Source organism: Globicephala melas, chromosome 11 (assembly GCF_963455315.2).
Source record: "Globicephala melas chromosome 11, mGloMel1.2, whole genome shotgun sequence".
Lineage (NCBI taxonomy): Eukaryota > Metazoa > Chordata > Mammalia > Artiodactyla > Delphinidae > Globicephala > Globicephala melas.
This window is the reverse complement of record NC_083324.2, coordinates 90777439-90795515: the sequence shown is the minus strand read 5'-3', so window position 1 is coordinate 90795515 and position 18077 is coordinate 90777439. Positions and strand designations below refer to the sequence as shown.

The window sequence follows — 18077 nt, the reverse complement described above, 5'->3', positions numbered from 1 at the left end:
TCATACAATGGAATATTATTCAGCCTTAAAAAGGAAGGAAATTCCTTTGAATTCGTGGTGATCATTTTGTAATGTACAGACATATGGAAAAACTATGTGGTGCACCAGGTACTAACATAGTTTTGTAGAGCAAACAAACGAATAGAAAAAGAGATCAGATGTATGGTTACCAGAGGCGGGTGGGCGGGGTGTGGAGGGAGGGGAATGGAATGAAGGCAGCAAAAAGGTACAAACTTCCGGTTTGTAACATAAGTAAGTACCAGGGATGTAATATACAACAGGAGGAATATAATTAACACTGCTGTATGTTCTATATGAATGTTGTTAAAGTCTAAGTTCTCGTCACAAGGAAAAAAAATTCTTTTTCTTTTATTTTGTACCTATATGAGATATGGATGTTCACTAAACTTACTGTGGCAATCATCTCATGATGTATGTAAGTCAAGTCATTATGTTGCAATACCTTAAACTTATACAGTACTGTATGCCAATATCTCAATAAAACTAGAAGACCAAAAAGGAAGAAATTCTAACAAGCTACATGGATGAAACTTGAAATTATGTTAAGTGAAATAAGCTAATCACAAAAAGCCAAATACTGTATGATGCCACTTATAAGAGGTACCTAAAGTAGTCAAATTCATAGAAAGAGAAAGTAGAATGATGGCTGCCAGCGGCAGATATTTGCAAGATCAAGAGTTTTGGAGGCTGGATGCACAACAATGCAAATGTACTCAGCAGTAGTGAATTGTACACCTAATAATGGTTAAGATGGCAAGTTTTATGCTATATGTATCTTACACAATTTTTTAACAATTAAAAACATTTTACTATTTAGGTATATGCTATTTAAAATGGTCTTTCCTCCACTCAATACTAGTTCCAAAGAGAAAGACTGTGCTTCAGTGCAATGAAGAGACACATTACAGACATTCCTATGGCTGCAAATTTTTCATGTTAAGTCCCCAAATGCACCCCATTTCCCAAAACTACCATACACATAAGTCTACAAGTCTGAAGTAAATCTTTCAATGAAGTTCTTTCAACTAAATCCCTAGATTAAAAAAATAAAGATATCAAGCAAACAGTACACCACTGATTAATTTTTACTATATCTCCTTTCATGTTCACTTATGTTCCTCACTCAACAAAACCAAACAGGAAATTAATGTCAAATTAAGCACTCACAGAAGAAAAATCCCCAGATTTTGCAACCATAAAAAGAAACCGCATAAAACGTTAGAAAAGAGAAAGCAAAATGTAGGTATAGGTGATTGTGTCCTAACACAAGCTGATAAGGCGAGGGAGCACACCCTCTACTGTACACATGGCTCCCACCTATCCATCAGATGCCATGTTACGAGGTACAGAAATGCATATAACAACATATGCAAACCATATACTTATTTCTATAACAGCTTTATTGAGGTTTGATACACCATAAAATTTATGTGTTTTTTTTTTTCTTGGCCACACCACGTGGCATGAGGGGATCTTAGTGCCCCAACCAGGGATCAAACCTGCGCTCCCTGCAGTGGAAGTTCGAAGTTTTAACCACTGGACTGCCAGGGAAGTCCCAAAATTCATGCTTTTAAAGTGCATAATTCAGGACTTCCCTGGCGGTCCAGCGGTTAAGACTTCGCCTTCCAATGCAGGAGGTGTGGGTTCGATCCCTGGTTGGGGAGCTAAGATCCCACATGCCTCCCAGCCAAAAAACCAAAACATAAAACAGAAGCAGTATTGTAACAAATTCAATAAAGACTTTAAAAAAGGTCCACATCAAAAAAAAAATCTTAAAGTGCATAATTCATCCAAGATGTAGCACACCTCAGTACTTCATTCCTTTTCATGGCTGAATAATATTCCATTGTATGGAGACATGAAATTTTGTTATTCATTCATTGACTAATGAATATCTGCGCTGTTTTACTTTTTGGCCATTATGAATAACATTGCTTTATGAATGATACTGCTACTATGCACATTTGTGTACAATTTTTTATGTGGACATAAGTTTTCAATTTTCTTGGTGTGAAACTGCTAAGTCACATGGTAATTCTCCTTTTAACTTTTTGAGAAACTACCAAACTATTTTCCAAGGCAGTGATTTTACAATCCCACCAGCAGAGCATAAGGGTTCCAATTTTTCCACATCACTGCCAACACTTGTTATTGTTTGTCTTTTTGATTATAGCCATGCTAGTGGGTATGAAGTGGTATTTCATCGTGACTTTGGTCTGCACTTCCCTGATGACTAACGATGAGAATTTTTTCATGTGCTTATTGGCCATTTGCCTATCTTTTTTATGGAAATGTCTATTCAAATCCTTTGCCTATTTCTTCACTGGATTATTTGTGTTTTTACTGTTGAGTTATAAAAGTTATTTATACATTCTAGATACAAGTACCTCAACAGATGTATAATTTGCAAATATTTTCTCCCATTCTGTGGACTGTTGTTTCACTTTCTTGATAGTGTTCTTTAAAGAGCAAAAGTTTTAATTTTGATAAAGTCCAATTTATCTTTTTTTCCTTTGTTACTCATGCTTTTGATGTCATCTAAGAAAATCACGTATTTTAATATTAATCTGCACGTCAACAGAAATGGATTGGAGAAGAAATGGTAAAAAAATTAAGAATCAAAGTAAAAAAGAAAAGAAAATTATTGGGGACTCAAATCCAGAATTGATTTTCTTGCAACAAAGAAACCATAATACATGCACGTGATAAAGTTATTGATTAGTAAACACAACAGTGATCAATATGCTAGAAGTCTGAATGGCCTTTGTATTAATCAGTGAAATGCAAAAGCCCCTCCAGGAACACAAATAAGTAAATAATTTCCAATCTCCTTGTTAAGGTAAAATTTAGTTATTTTAAGGTTTCTATCTATAAGGTTATAAAATACTTTTAGACAATAGTCAGAAGTATAACCTTTTTATTCAAACGAAAACACTTACCTGCTCAGTAATTCTAGTCCAGCAGAGCACTTTGGCAAATATGGAACAGTCCTGCCAAAAGAAACACTTGTTTTATTAAAAACTGCTGCTGATTTAGGCCAACTTAAAAAAAAAGTTACGTATAATAATTCTGATGCTGTCAATCATAATGTGGAATATTTTTAAATCACTAATGGCAATTGATCTAAACTTTTAGAAAAATGTATTGTCATTCCAAAGTTAATATACTGCAATATACTATCAACCATCAATTTGCCCTATAGATCTTTTTTTTTTTTTTTTTTTGGGTGGGGGGTACGCGGGCTTCTCACTGCTGTGGTCTCTCCCACCTAGGAGTACAGGCTCCGGACGCGCAGGCCCAGCGGCCATGGCTCACGGGCCCATCTGCTCCACGGCACGCGGGACCCTCCCGGACCGGGGCACGAACCCGCGTCCCCTGCATCAGCAGGCGGACTCTCAACCACTGCGCCACCAGGGAAGCCCTGCCCTACAGATTTTTAGCACACAAGAATAAACACTTTAATAGAATGTTAGCTAAGAAGAAATTTTTTTAAAAGCTCCTCATCTCTAGGTTTAAAGTGAAATTTGGTCATGTGCTTTACTTTATTAAAAATGAAAAACTGCACAACTTATACTAGTGTTTTCATATAAAACAGATAACACAGCTAAAGAGGCTCACTTGCCAAGTACTGTTTCATTATCAATTTGCTTCTCAATAATGGAGAACTTTTACTGTGCTCTTAATATACAAATAAAAATGATTAATTGTGATCAAATAGCCATTGACTGTCATGGAGTAAAACAATTACATGTCACCATTTTTCAACCATTTTACAATTTTATCAGAAAAATTTCCAGTGTTACAAAATTTAGAAAGAATCAATAAATTGTTTAGTCAGATGCATTCAACAGATATAAAATCAATTAAAGTAATTATATTATCATGACTACAACCAAAAGTTCTATGAAATTTAAGTCATAGTAAATTAAATCAGGACGAGCTTACCTGGGTTTGTTTTTTACTTTAGCTTCTCTTGATCTGTCACTTAAAGTCTTCAGCCTATAATTCAACAAGTATAAAATATCATATTTTTACAGCTTAAGAGATTTCTTTCAAATGCAAATTTCACAGCTCATAAAACTTTGGGTTGGATAAGCTAATTTTTTTTTTAGCAAGAATTAAGCACCTCTACAGACAACAAATATTTGTTTACTATATATCAGACATCACAAATGGAAAATTTATAGCAAATATTTTTATATTTTTCTTGCCCCAAATCCCTTTTCTAGAAACATTTCCTAAATATGACTGGACTAGAAAACCTCACTACTCTTGGCAACATCAGAAAAAAAAAGTGGTCTCCATAGGTGAACTTGATCGGCAACAAAGATATCTAAGCAGCACATTTTTTTTTTTTTACATCTTTATTGGAGTATAATCGCTTTACAATGGTGTGTTAGTTTCTGCTTTATAACAAAGTGAATCAGTTATACATACACATATGTTCCCATATCTCTTCCCTCTTGCGTCTTAAGCAGCACATTTTTAAGTAGATAACTATGCCAGGCACTGTCTAAGTGCCAACATTCAGAGAAATTTTAGCTATTGATAAAAGGCTTTCTAAAATACATTACAAACCTCCTTCATTAAAGAGGTCTTGGTACATTCTATTGAACATTTTCTGATAACTCGGCATCATTATCATGAATACCAGTGACTGCATTTCGTGGCAAAACAGTACTCTCCTTAGATGTTTCTGAACTAGGAATGTCTCTTCATTTACCAACTCGAAACCAATCTAAAGTGGTTTTCTGAGTTTGTTCAGGATCCTACATCTATTTCTTCAAAATTTAAATTTCCCATCTCTACCATTGGTCATCTGGTATCAGCTACCACTTACTGCTTCTGCTAGCTATTTAACTGTAGCGGCCTACTCCCCTTTTATTTGCTTTTTAAAATTATTGGGCTGGGAAACATAAACAGGCTAGAAATACATATGTAAAATAAAATAAATAGGCTCTTCTATATATAAAATATGAAGTTCATAAACTTCAATGTTTTTTCACTTCACCAGCCCAATTTTTACCTACCTTTAACTGTGGACTCTGTATCATATAACAGACTGCCAAAAAGCAAATGCTAAATTATGAGATAATCTCAGATAAAATGAGATATCTGGACATGTTCTTCTTAATCTGATTACTTCCACAAATATTCATTTCTAAATAGAGTCTGAAGCATAGGCCACAGTACCCCAGCTAGCTCCACGAAGCGTTTGTAAAGCTAGACACAGGTGCTCCTTTCTCAAGACACTTTACTGCACTCAGTCAGAAACTGTCCTAGCATACAAGGTGACTCTCCTATGAATGCCCCAACCCTTTGTTGTACAGTTGTACGTGCAAGCCCTGACAGAGGATAACAACTTTTTGGTCAATAATGCGTGGCTTAAAACCAGAAAGGGACTTCTAGTGTCAAGTCATTTTTTTTAACAAGTTGCAGTGTCAATTTCATACTAAGATTTTTTTTTTATATTGTTCTATGTTCTTTTTCAAAAACTAAAATATTGATGAGATCAATTCCAATACGATGTTAAAAAGACTTAGCAATCTCTTTAATACAAAACTATTTGTATATATCTCTCCAGATGAATTGAATTTAAAAAGTCTAACCTGTCCCAGAAAAACAATATAAATTTTCAAGCTTAGCTTGGAAACTAGTAAATCCGGTTTAAACTAAGATTAAGCAACAGCTACGGAAAGGTATTTTAATAGCCATTCAACCATTTCCACTCCAAAAGCTGAGAAAGGCACTTAGTTGTGACATCCGAGGTAGAATTATACTAGGATAGGCAGACACAGCAGTGCATTATACTCAAAACGATTCTAGTATTATATTCAGTGATTTGGGACAATTCCATATCGTTAGGTGTTACAAGGATATTGAAAGCTCACTGCTAAGACCCTCTCTGAACCATTCATTATAGGACCTAGCAAATCTTTAGGTTAATATTTCAAATATTTATTTCTGAAAAAAATGTTAAATTTCTTAATTATAAGATATCAAATGTGGGGTTCTCCTCCACACTTCCCCAAAAGAAAGAAAGAAAAAAATAGTTTGGAATAAAAGAGAAAGGAGGAAGCTTATAGGGAGCTGAAAATAAAATTGTTGGAAGGTCAGTAAGAGCTTCCCCAGGTGGCTCCTTAACAACCACTTACTTTAAAAATTGGTCTTTAACCAAATGTAACGTGTGGAATTTATCTGATGTGGATTTGAACAAATCAACTGTACAAAGACATTTCTAAGAACCAGGAAATTTGATTATGGACTGGAGAACTGATAATATCAAAGAATTAGTGTTAATTTTGCTAGGTATGATATTGGTGTTGCATTTATGTATTTTTTTTCGAGATGAAAGCTGATGTATGAGAGATGTAAGAGCTTAGTCTGAGGTTTACTTTATAAATAAGGGAGAGACAAAGCAAATGTGGTAGTAGTCGACAACTGTTGAATCTGAATAATGAATATATGGGACTTGCTGTGTTATTCTATTTTTGTATATGTTTAAAATTTTGTAAAAATAAGTTTTAATAACAAGAAAAGCCTTTTATATATTCATCTTTCCTCATCACACCTTCTCCATATAAATCATCAATATGCCAAAATTCAGAATAGAAACTGCTGTAGAAAACAAAGTAGCAAGAAGAATGTTGGAAACAGTGAAGAAAGTTCAGGAGAGAAAAAGATAAAATAAGAATAATAGTCAATGTAACACTTTAAGTTGAAAAAAAATAAGGTCAGACCCCCAAAAAAGCAAGACAGTTCTTTTTGAAGTACATACTCAAAACTCAGAATTCAACTGAAAGTAGCTTACCATTTTTATTTGGGGATAACTCTATTTAAGTTTCTCACAGTGAGTCTGTGCTGGAAACAACCCGCTAATAAAGTCCCACAATGTCTTGACACACTGAGAAGGAAATACTGAGCTGAGTGAAATACCCCAGTTTCCTAAATCATAAAATAGGAGTATTGTACTTACCATAATGATTTGACACAATAAGTAAAGGAAATATGACTTTGGCAGCAAACTATAATTGTAAATTATAAAACCAATTCAAACAAAAAGTATAATTAAAAACTATCTCCAGGGCTTCCCTGGTGGCACAGTGGTTGAGAGTCCGTCTGCCGATGCAGGGGACACGGGTTCGTGCCCCGGTCCGGGAGGATCCCACATGCCGTGGAGCGGCTGGGCCCGTGAGCCATGGCCGCTGGGCCTGCGCGTCTGGAGCCTGTGCTCCGCAACGGGAGAGGCCCCAACGGTGAGAGGCCCGCGTACCGCAAAAAAAAAAAAAAAAAAAAAGATCTCCAAAGTTAGTAAAAATTATCACCATCATGAAAGGTAAGAAGCCAAAAAAAATAAATAAATAAAGGTAACAAGCTATGTACATTACAGGGTCAAAGTAAAATAAAGTAGAGGTCCCCCGATGCACCAGTTCCCATAAAAGCCTTCTCCACTGTTCCTAATCGTCTTCACAATACCGCATACCCCCAGGGAGACGTGAGTGCTGCTGTGTGAGTATATTAATACACAGACTTCTAAGTGAGCCACCTGACAATTATTTTCTACCGGAAGCAACTAATGCACACTTCAGAGTTCAAAGCACTTACCTTCAAATTCATGACACCACAATATTTTATTTTTAGATTGTTGCAAAGACTTACCTTAATTTGACCCCAGCACGTTTATTTTTTTTAAGCTTTACGGAAAATACTAAGAGGGAGGCATCTTACTACGAAACGGAGATAACCAGCAAAATTGCTTAGACAAAAAGTTTATAAAGTAGTTACACAGAATGAGAGGTGGAGCACGACAATGACCGATGAGCAGGAAATGTGCTTTCTGGACCTGACTGGATGGCATGAGGGACCTTGACGGCATTCCATTTATCCTCACTTCAATTTCCTACTCATCTAACCCCATCAGCTATTATGAAAGGTGAGGATGGCTGCTTTAAAACACCACAAAATGTGTTAATTACCATATTTTGTCCTTTAAGGCTCATTTTCTTGTCTCCATTGTTCCAACTCTAAATTCTGTTTATGAATAAAAATCCAATCTATTATATTTTTCCGTTAATGTTTATCATTTTTTCTTTCTTTTCTAAAGCCAAGATCAGGAAACACGAAAGCATTAACCACACCTAAAAGTGCACATGACCCCAAAGCTCTGAAGGCTGAGAGATTCACACAAAAGCCAGAGACTCAGGAAGGGGAGAGAGGACTATACCCTATCTCTATCCTAATCACCCCCAGACACACCACTTCGGTCCTGACCTCTCTCCTGAGTGTTTCATAAATTTCCAGCTGCTTCTTGGACCTCACAGCACATTCACTGTCAACTGCTCCTTCTCTCTCAAAACTACTCAACTTCTCTCCTGTTGGTAAATGACATCATTATCTAAGATACTGCAAAATTAACATCCTCAATTTCTCCACCTTTTTCACTTCTTAGTCTCACATTTTATGAAATCGACCAGTGCCTGTCATGTCAGGACTATTCCCTCCTTCAATTTCTATTCTCTCTCGCCTGCCCCCTAATTATAGCCTTCTTAATACTCTCCCTGTTCCCCATCTCTAACCCTCCCATCACATCGCCTCCCAAATTATTCTTCCAGAAATATAGGTAGGCTCAGGCCGCTCCCCTCCACAAAAACCTTCAGAAGATTCAGTCAACCTAAAAATAAGCAAGACCACCCTATATAAGATAGCAACCTCCCACCCCAAAACCCCTTAACCTACTTTATTTTTAGCGACAGTACTTATGACCTTCTAGATATTCTGCCTCCTGCCAGTAGAATGAGCGCAGGGACGTTATTTGCTGTCCGGTGTATGCATTCTCCGCTGTAACCCCAGTGCCTGTCAACACGTAAGCACTCAATAAATATTTCATAAATGAATTAATTTAGTAAAGCACTGAAGACCCTCTATTATCAGACACTAAACTTCCTTTCCAGGTTCCTCTTCCACAAGAGCTTCATCTCTGAAATCCCTCACCCAAATCTATCCTCATCCCTCCTCATTCTTCAAGGCCCAGTCTAGAAGCCACCTCCTCTTTGAAGCCTTCCATAATGCATCTGAACTAATGACTCTTTCCTCTGGGCTCAAAAATCACATCACTTCTATCTTTCACATTCAGTTCCTTCTGCCTTTGCTTTATGTTTACCACCAGTCTAGGGCATCCGGAGGGCAGAAACGGTTTTAGTTAACTTTGTAGCCCCAAGATCTAGTCCAATACATAGACACTGGCAAAGAGCAGGTGAAACTGAGCCTGTGGCCTCTTAAATCTTTTTTTTTTTTTTTTAAGAAATGAAAAAAGCTTCTATGATAAAGAAGACTGAGTTCCTAGCCTAGTGTCTGCCACTTGGTAGGAACTCAGTAAATGCTTATTAAGTCAAGTTGAATATTGAGATGTTTTTCCTGCTAAAGGTAAGTAATCATGGAAGAGTCAACATTTTAGGCAAAACCTCACCATTTTACCACACTGTGAATTAGAATGTTAGCTCCTCTCCTTTGAGGTTTTGATACTACAGAAGGGAAGAAGAGGAAATGAGTGCAGTGGGCAGGGCTGGACGTCAGGGCAGAGGTGGCTTTGAGGAGGAAGCACCCACTATCTAGTTGCAACACTTGTATCCATATCCAAAAGCACCCAGAGCATTTACAGACAGGAAACGCCAGGCAGTGACAGGCAGCTGCAAACCCTTGGTAGATCTGATTGTCAGTTTCCTGAAGGGTTTTACACGCCTGCAGGCTTCAGTCCTGGGGCCGTGGGTCACAACTGCTCAGAAGGTAAAAAATCAAAGACCAGAGTGGATTTGAAGTAAATGCTTCGGTGGGTCCAAAAGTCTCCCTCAGAGCTCAAGCCAGTCCCTAAAAAGTGGATGTTCTGTGTGAACTCTCCGAAAGGCTCCTAGAGCTCCGAGGGAGTTAAATCAGATGAGGATTCATGTAGGTGAGGGGGCAAGAGCGAAGCTGGGAGGCAGTCCCCTCCCGTGGCCTTTGGACTAGCTGGCCACCTAGTTAGGCCAGAAAGAAAGCAACATTATTTCTAGGTTTATCTCGATTTTGACATAGCTATTATTATCAATAAAAAATTAAAAATTACAAAAAAGATCACGAGTCCATGGACGATTTACAGTCCCTTGAAGGCCAGCAGCAATCTTTCCACAGCCCTCAAGCTTCATTTTTTCTAAGTTTGAATGGAAAGTTGAAATTTTTTATGTCCATCAAATATGCTTTAATCACTAATGTGACATTCTCTTGCAGGCTGATAAAGAAAATTCCTATTTTACTTAAAAAAAAAAATAATTGCCTACATTCCAGCTCCAGATATATGAATTTCAGAAACTGAAAATGAGCAGAAAAGCCCTGAGGAGAGGCTGCTGCTCTGGGCTGCTGTGAAGATCCACGTGAAGGAGCTCAGGAAAGCACCGGGACTTTCTTCTACTGAGTTCCTGCAGCAACCCAAACAGATGAAGTTTCCAATTATTTTGTTTCCAATTATATTTTCTACGGGCACTAACAGCAAGTTCTAAAGGAATGCCAGGTCCAGTTGGGTAGTTTTGAGAGGTAGGGTCATGTTGCTTTCATCCCTGAATCCCTCAGTGCCTTCATGCAATATATACATGAAGCTGTGTTTAATGTCACCTTTTCCCAGCCTGGCAAAATATTCAAAAATACGTTGATCTTAGGCTGAATATGAAACAGTTTACTAAAAGGAATTACATGGATTTTTTCTTAAGAATCGCCTAGGAGAGCACCTCAATACATACGGCAACTGCTAACGGCTATAAAAGAGGAAATCGACAGTAACAAAATAATATTGCGGGACTTTAACACCTCACTTACACAAATGGACAGATTATCCAAAATGAAAATAAATAAGGAAACAGAAGCTTTAAATGACACAATAGACCAGATAGATTTAATTGATATTTATAGGACATTCCATCCAAAACCAGCAGATTACACTTTCTTCTCAAGTGCACACAGAACATTCTCCAGGATAGATCACATCTTGGGTCACAAATCAAGCCTCAGTAAATTTAAGAAAATTGAAGTTATATCAAGTATCTTTTCTGACCACAACACTATGAGATTAGAAATAAATTACAGGGAAAAAAACGTAAAAATCACAAACACATGGAGGCTGAACAATACGTAACTAAATAACCAAGAGATCACTGAAGAAATCAAAGAGGAAATCAAAAAATACCTAGAGACAAATGACAATAAAAACACGATGATCCAAAACCTATGGGATACAGCAAAAGCAGTTCTAAGAGGGAAGTTTATAGCTATACAAGCCTACCTCAAGAAACAAGAAAAATCTCAAATAAACAATCTAACCTTACACCTAAAGGAACTAGAGAAAGAACAACAAACAAAACCCAAAGTCAGCAAATGGAAAGAAATCATAAAGATCAGAGCAGATATAAATGAAATACTAGCAAAGATCAATAAAACTAAAAGCTGGTTCTTTGAGAAGATAAACAAAATTGATAAACCATTACCAGACTCCTCAAGAGGGAGAGGACTCAAAACAATAAAATTAGAAATGAAAAAGGAAAAGTTACAACAGACACCACAGAAATACAAAGCATTCTAAGAGACTACTACAAGCAACTCTATGCCAATAAAATGGACAACCTGGAAGAAATGGACAAATTCTTAGAAAGGTATAACCTTCCAAGAATGAACCAGGAAGAAACAGAAAATATGAACAGACCAATCACAAGTAATGAAATTGAAACTGTGATTAAAAATCTTCCAACAAACAAAAGTCCAGGGCCAGATGGCTTCACAGGTGAATTCTATCAAACATTTAGAGAAGAGCTAACACCCATCCTTCTCAAACTCCTCCAAAAAACTGCAGAGGAAGGAACACTCCCAAACTCATTCTATGAGGCCACCATCACCCTGATACCAAAACCAGACAAAGATACTACAAAAAAAGAAAATTACAGACCAATATCACTGATGAATATAGATGCAAAAATCCTCAACAAAATACTAGCAAACAGAATCCAACAACACATTAAAAGGATCATACATCACGAACAAGTGGGATTTATCCCAGGGATGCAAGGATTCTTCAATATACGCAATCAGTCAATGTGACACACCATATTAACAAATTGAAGGATAAAAACCATATGATCATCTCTACAGATGCAGAAAAAGCTTTTGACAAAATTCAACACCCATTTATGATAAAAACTCTCCAGAAAGTGGGCATAGAGGGAACCTACCTCAACATAATAAAGGCCATATACGACAAACCCACAGCAAACATCATTCTCAATGGTGAAAAACTGAAAGCATTTCCTCTAAGATCAGGAACAAGACAAGGATGTCCACTCACCACTATTATTCAACATAGTTTTGGAAGTTCTAGCCACGGCAATCAGAGAAGAAAAAGAAATAAAAGGAATACAAATTGGAAAAGAAGAAGTAAAACTGGCACTGTTTGCAGATGACATGATACTATACATAGAGAGTCCTAAAAATGCCACCAGAAAACTACTAGAGCTAGTCAATGAATCTGGTAAAGTTGCAGGATACAAAATTAATGCACAGAAATCTCTTGCATTCCTATACACTAATGATGAAAAATCTGAAAGAGAAATTATGGAAACACTCCCATTTACCATTGCAACAAAAAGAATAAAACACCTAGGAATAAACCTACCTAGGGAAACAAAAGACCTGTATGCAGAAAACTATAAGACACTGATGAAAGAAATTAAAGATGATATCAACAGATGGAGAGATATACCATGTTCTTAGATTGGAAGAATCAATATTGTGAAAATGACTATACTACCCAAAGCAATCTACAGATTCAATGCAATCCCTATCAAATTACCAATGGCATTTTTTACAGAACTAGAACAAAGAATCTTAAAATTTGTATGGAGACATAAAAGACCCCAAATAGCCAAAGCAGTCTTGAGGGAAAAAAAACGGAGCTGGAGGAATCAGACACCCTGACTTCAGACTATACTACAAAGCTACAGTAATCAAGACAATATGGTACTGGCACAAAAACAGAAACATAGATCAATGGAATAAGATAGAAAACCCAGAGATAAACTCATGCACCTATGGTCAACTAATCTATGACAAAGGAGGCAAAGATATACAATGGAGAAAAGACAGTCTCTTCAATAGTGGTGCTGGGAAAACTGGATAGCTACATGTAAAAGAATGAAGTTAGAAAACTCCCTAACAGCATACACAAAAATAAACTCAAAATGGATTCGAAATCTAAATGTAAGACCGGACACTATAAAACTCTTAGAGGAAAACATAGGAAGAACACTCTTTGACATAAATCTCAGCAAGATCTTTTTTGATCTACCTCCTAGAGTAATGGAAATAAAAACAAAAATAAACAAATGGGACCTAATGAAACTTAAAAGCTTTTGCACAGCAAAAGAAACCATAAACAAGACGAAAAGACAACCCTCAGAATGGGAGAAAATATTTGCAAATGAATCAATGGACAAAGGATTAATCTCCAAAATATATAAACAGCTCATGCAGCTCAATATTAAAGAAACAAACAACCCAATCCAAAAATGGGCAGAAGACCTAAACAGACATTTCTCCAAAGAAGACGTATAGATGGCCAAGAAGCACATGAAAAGCTACTCAACATCACTCATTATTAGAGAAATGCAAATCAAAACTACAATGAGGTATCACCTCACACCAGTTAGAATGGGCATCATCAGAAAATCTACAAACAACAAATGCTGGAGAGGGTGTGGAGAAAAGGGAACCCTCTCGCACTGTTGGCAGGAATGTAAATTGATACAGCCACTATGGAGAACAGTATGGAGGTTCCTTAAAAAACTAAAAATAGAATTACCATATGATCCAGCAATCCCACTACTGGGCATATACCCAGAGAAAACCATAATTCAAAAAGACACATGCACCCCAATGTTCATTGCAGCACTATTTACAATAGCCAGGTCATGGAAGCAACCTAAATGCCCATTGACAGACGAATGGATAAAGAAGTTGTGGTACATACATACAACGGAATATTACTCAGCCATAAAAAGGAACGAAATTGAGTCATTTGTTGAGATGTGGATGCATCTAGAGACTGTCATACAGAGTGAAGTAAGTCAGAAAGAGAAAAACAAATATCGTATATTAACGCATGTATGTGGAACCTAGAAAAATGGTACAGATGAACCGGTTGCAGGGCAGAAGTTGAGACACAGATGTAGAGAACAAATGTATGGACACCAAGGGGGGAAAACAACGGTGAGGTGGGGATGGTGGTGTGCTCAATTGAGTGATTGGGATTGACATGTATACACTGATGTGTATAAAACTGATGACTAATAAGAACCTGCAGTATAAACAAACAAAAAACTAATACTAAACTTTCTTTGGGTTATTTCTATGAAAATATAAATGTTTCAGACATCACATGAAATTTCTAAAAATCTTGTATGTTCTGGTATAATGTTGTAAGTCATAATTCTAGGTATTACTTTAAAATGTGTATCTCAGAAATAACTAAATTTTCTTGTCAATTGCATTATTATGAACTTTCATCAAATCTTTAACCGTGGTCATTTTTAAGTCTTTTGTCATTTACAGACAGTTCTGGGTGTACTCTGATGCTTCTGCAAAAATGTTCCTATAAAAGGGTTTCATCTTCAAGGAATTCATGGAAAAGACTGACAAGTACAGGTTTCTGGTAACTGACTTATACTGCTGAACTGAATAAATAAGCATTTTCAGAACTCTAATGGAAAACTGATGAATTCATAAAAGTGCTAACAAAAAATCAAGATAAAAAAAATTAATTACATGGGACTGAGTGAACTGATGAGGATGATTATAATTTTTGTGACTTTCTGTTTGAATAAAAAAAAAAAAAAGAATCGCCTAGGAATTGGTGGACCTGACAAAGGTGAACATCAGAGTTTAAAGGTGCCAGTCACAGACATCCCTTGAAGATGAGTTATTTCTCTGCCAGGTGACAGGCTAATGGCACACACTGACAGTCCAGTGCTTTGTCAGCTGAAAATGACCTGTACAAGGAAGCCAATGAAGGGCCTAAACGGAATGAAAGCCCTCTCAGGATGTCTAATCCCAAACTGGCCCCAGTTTATGGCATCTTCAAGAGGTAAGGTCAGTTTCCAAGGCGTTCTACCCAGATCCCCTCAACCCTCTCCCTATCTAAACTCAGGTTTTCCAGATCTCTCAGGATGGTTTGGGTCCAGAATCTATATTCCTTGGTAAGCTGAACCTTCTTCAAGCCAATGTCAGGAGGATGAATGGGTTCAAAGGCAACCACATGACCTAGGGAGTTGCCGTAGTTGTAACTCCCAAAAGATAGACTGTTTCGCCATCAAGTAATTCCTTGAGCTGATGACAACAGGGCTGTCCCAGATGTGTTTATCTGTGATCATTCTCACGCTATCGTTCCAGCATTATACCCAATTTTTCAATACAATAATTTACGTTCTGAAAGGAAGTTACTTTTTAAATTTAAAGGGGGGGGGAGGAAATGCAAGTATGCAAGCACAGCATCAGTGAATGACTGCTACAGCATCTACAACTAATATTCTTAAGGACACCAAACCAAGATTACCAAAAATGCTTTACATGTAAGTGCTCAAGTATTTGACAGTTTGTTACTACGCAGCACCCAGGAGGCAAACAATATAAACATTTTTGTCCCATAAAATTTTAGCTAACGTCTTTCTCATTAGAAATTTAAAACATGATGGAGAGGTCCTCATATTCAGAGCATGCTCCAAAGGATTCGTAATCTAAAGGTGACAGACAAATCCTTTATCAAAGTGACACCCTTTCTAAAGTAATGGAAAAACTAAAATGAATTAAGCACTACAATAGTGACATAGTGTGACTGCCCTGTTTTACTTGTTAATTCATTCATCCTCACAATAACCCTATGAGTACCATCTTCACCCTCGTTGTCCAGTCGTGGAAACTGAGGCAGAGAAACTTGCAGAAACACGTTTCTGCGAGTTTCTGGCGTTAGCGTCTATGCCTGCGGTTCCCAGAGTTTGCCGCACACAGGAATCACCTGGGGGTCTTTAAAACCCCATCGCCAGTCTGATGTAATTAGTATTGTTTGCGACCCAGGCATCAAGATGGTTAAAGGTTCCCAGGTGATTCTAAGCAAAGTTCGGGAACCGCTTGGTCCGTGTGCGCTTCACCACTAGGCATTAATAGTACTGCCATAGTTCTGTTGTTTCTGTGGCCCTAGAGTTTCTTCACTGAGGCGTTAAACCCGAGGCAAAGGTAGAGAGAGAAAGCAAAAGGGAAAGAGGCACCAAGCCTTGGCAAAGGTTCAGCGAGCGAACCGAGCGCGAGGTTGGACAGGACGCGCGGCCGGGCCCCGGTGGGTGAAGGCTGCCGCGCCCGCGACCTCCGGCCTGGGGAGGGGGCGGCGGCCCGGCTGCAGGCGGGGCCGCAGAAGCTCCGAGGCCCGAGAGAGCAGGGGTCTCGGCGGCGTGGGAGGGGGCTCAGGGTCACCGTCCCCCCGGGGCAGAGGAGCGGGGAGGCGCGCTCGCCCCTCACAAGACACACCCCTGGGCCGGCCAGGGCTGCCAGGAACGGGTTGCACGATCCCCGGCGCGCCCGCAGCCTTCCCGACCCCCTTCCGGGCCCGGGGCGCGGGTCAGAGCCTGCCCGGTGGGACCTAAGTTACTTTGTGCGGCCGGACAGACGCCGGAAAGTTCGTTACTTTCCTCGAGCTGGCTGGGATGGGAGGTGCGGGGCGGGGTGGGAGTTGGGGAAGAGGGAGGGAGAGGGACCGGACCGGGGTGCGTGGAGGCCGCGTCCCAGTGCCCCCCGCTCCTCGGCCCGGCCCACGGGTTCCCTTTCCGTCCCCCACCGTGTACCTACCCGGAGGTGAAATCCTGCTGCACGCTCAGCAGCCGCTCACGCAGGGTCTCCAGCATCATCGCCGCCGCCGCCGCCCTCAGCCCCGCGTAAACACCGCGCCGCACCTGTCACGGCGCGCCCCGCACTCTCGCAGCCGGCCCCGCCCCCGGCCCGCTCTCGCCTCCGCGTCGCGGCCCCTTCCGCGTTCCCGCCCCCCGCTCGCGCGCTCCCGCCCCGCCCCCGCCGCGCCCAGGCTCACGCAGCCGCAGTGGGCCCCGCCGGGCTCGGGCTGCGGAAAAAGGGCGGTCCTTCTCTTCTAGCCGAGAAACTGAGCGGCTCGGATGCTTTTTCCTAGCCCAAAGCCAGGCCCTCTCCTTTTCCTCTTTAAAATTGAAGTGGCCACGTGAAAGAATGCTTTAAAACCAGCGCTTCTTTGAGTGAGTGCAGCGTTTGTTTTCACAGTTTGGAAGAGAGATGGATCAATTTCTTACATAGCGTGCACCTCCCCTGTAGCAAACACTTTCGTGGACTCTGGTTCCAGGATCTGACCCCGCTGGCTTTGACCTTGGATGAGAAAATTATTCTGAGCCTCGGTTTCTTCATTGATAAAGTGGCAAAAATCAACTGTTCCGACATCTTTACTTTCCATTCTCTTTTCAACCTACCCCATCAGGCTTTCGTGCCCTTCACACCAAAGGAGGTGGCCTTTGTCGAGTCACCAGTGACCGCCATGTTGCCGATACCATTTGTCACTTACCTGCCCTGATGTTTTTCTCGACCTCTCGGTGGCTCTCAAGCAAGTCCTTATCCCATTCTTCAAGACACGTTCTTCTCTTTCTTTCAAGCACTCCATTCATGCACTCTCCCTTCCTGTCCACTCCTCCTCCTACTTCAGCAGCTGCTCCCAAGGCCACATTTGCAGGCTCCTGCTCTTCTCCATGTATGGCCCCCTCCTAGGTTATTCTATCCATTAGGATGCTGTAAATCCTATCGAATCACCGGTGAAGCCCAAATCTCCATCTTCAACCCTGTCCTCCCTCCCCCTCCTTCAATTCATACCAGTTGCTTACTCCACCTGTATCCAACAGACATCTCAAACCCAAAATACCAAAAACTGAAAATTTTATTTCAAACTCACTTTCAAACCTAATCCCAGTCTCTTCCATCTCAGTAAG

The 18077-nt window shown here is 39.4% G+C and overlaps 1 protein-coding gene across 2 annotated transcripts in view; it reads right to left on the bottom strand.

Annotated features, from left to right (window-relative positions):
- Window positions 1–17088, bottom strand: part of DTNBP1 (dystrobrevin binding protein 1) — a 128881-nt gene extending 111793 nt beyond the window's left edge. The window contains exons 1-3 of one of the 2 annotated variants that reach the window (XM_030881382.3): window positions 16924–17087; window positions 3967–4020; window positions 2961–3011 (exon numbers count right to left, since the gene is read on the bottom strand). In XM_030881382.3, the coding sequence (XP_030737242.1) occupies window positions 2961–3011; window positions 3967–4020; window positions 16924–16982 (164 nt within the window). In that variant the 5' untranslated portion in view covers window positions 16983–17087. Of the gene's footprint in view, window positions 1–2960; window positions 3012–3966; window positions 4021–16923 lie in introns of both variants that reach the window. The other variant, XM_060308690.2, reaches the window with a different exon arrangement.
- Between the last annotated feature and the right edge of the window lie 989 nt (window positions 17089–18077).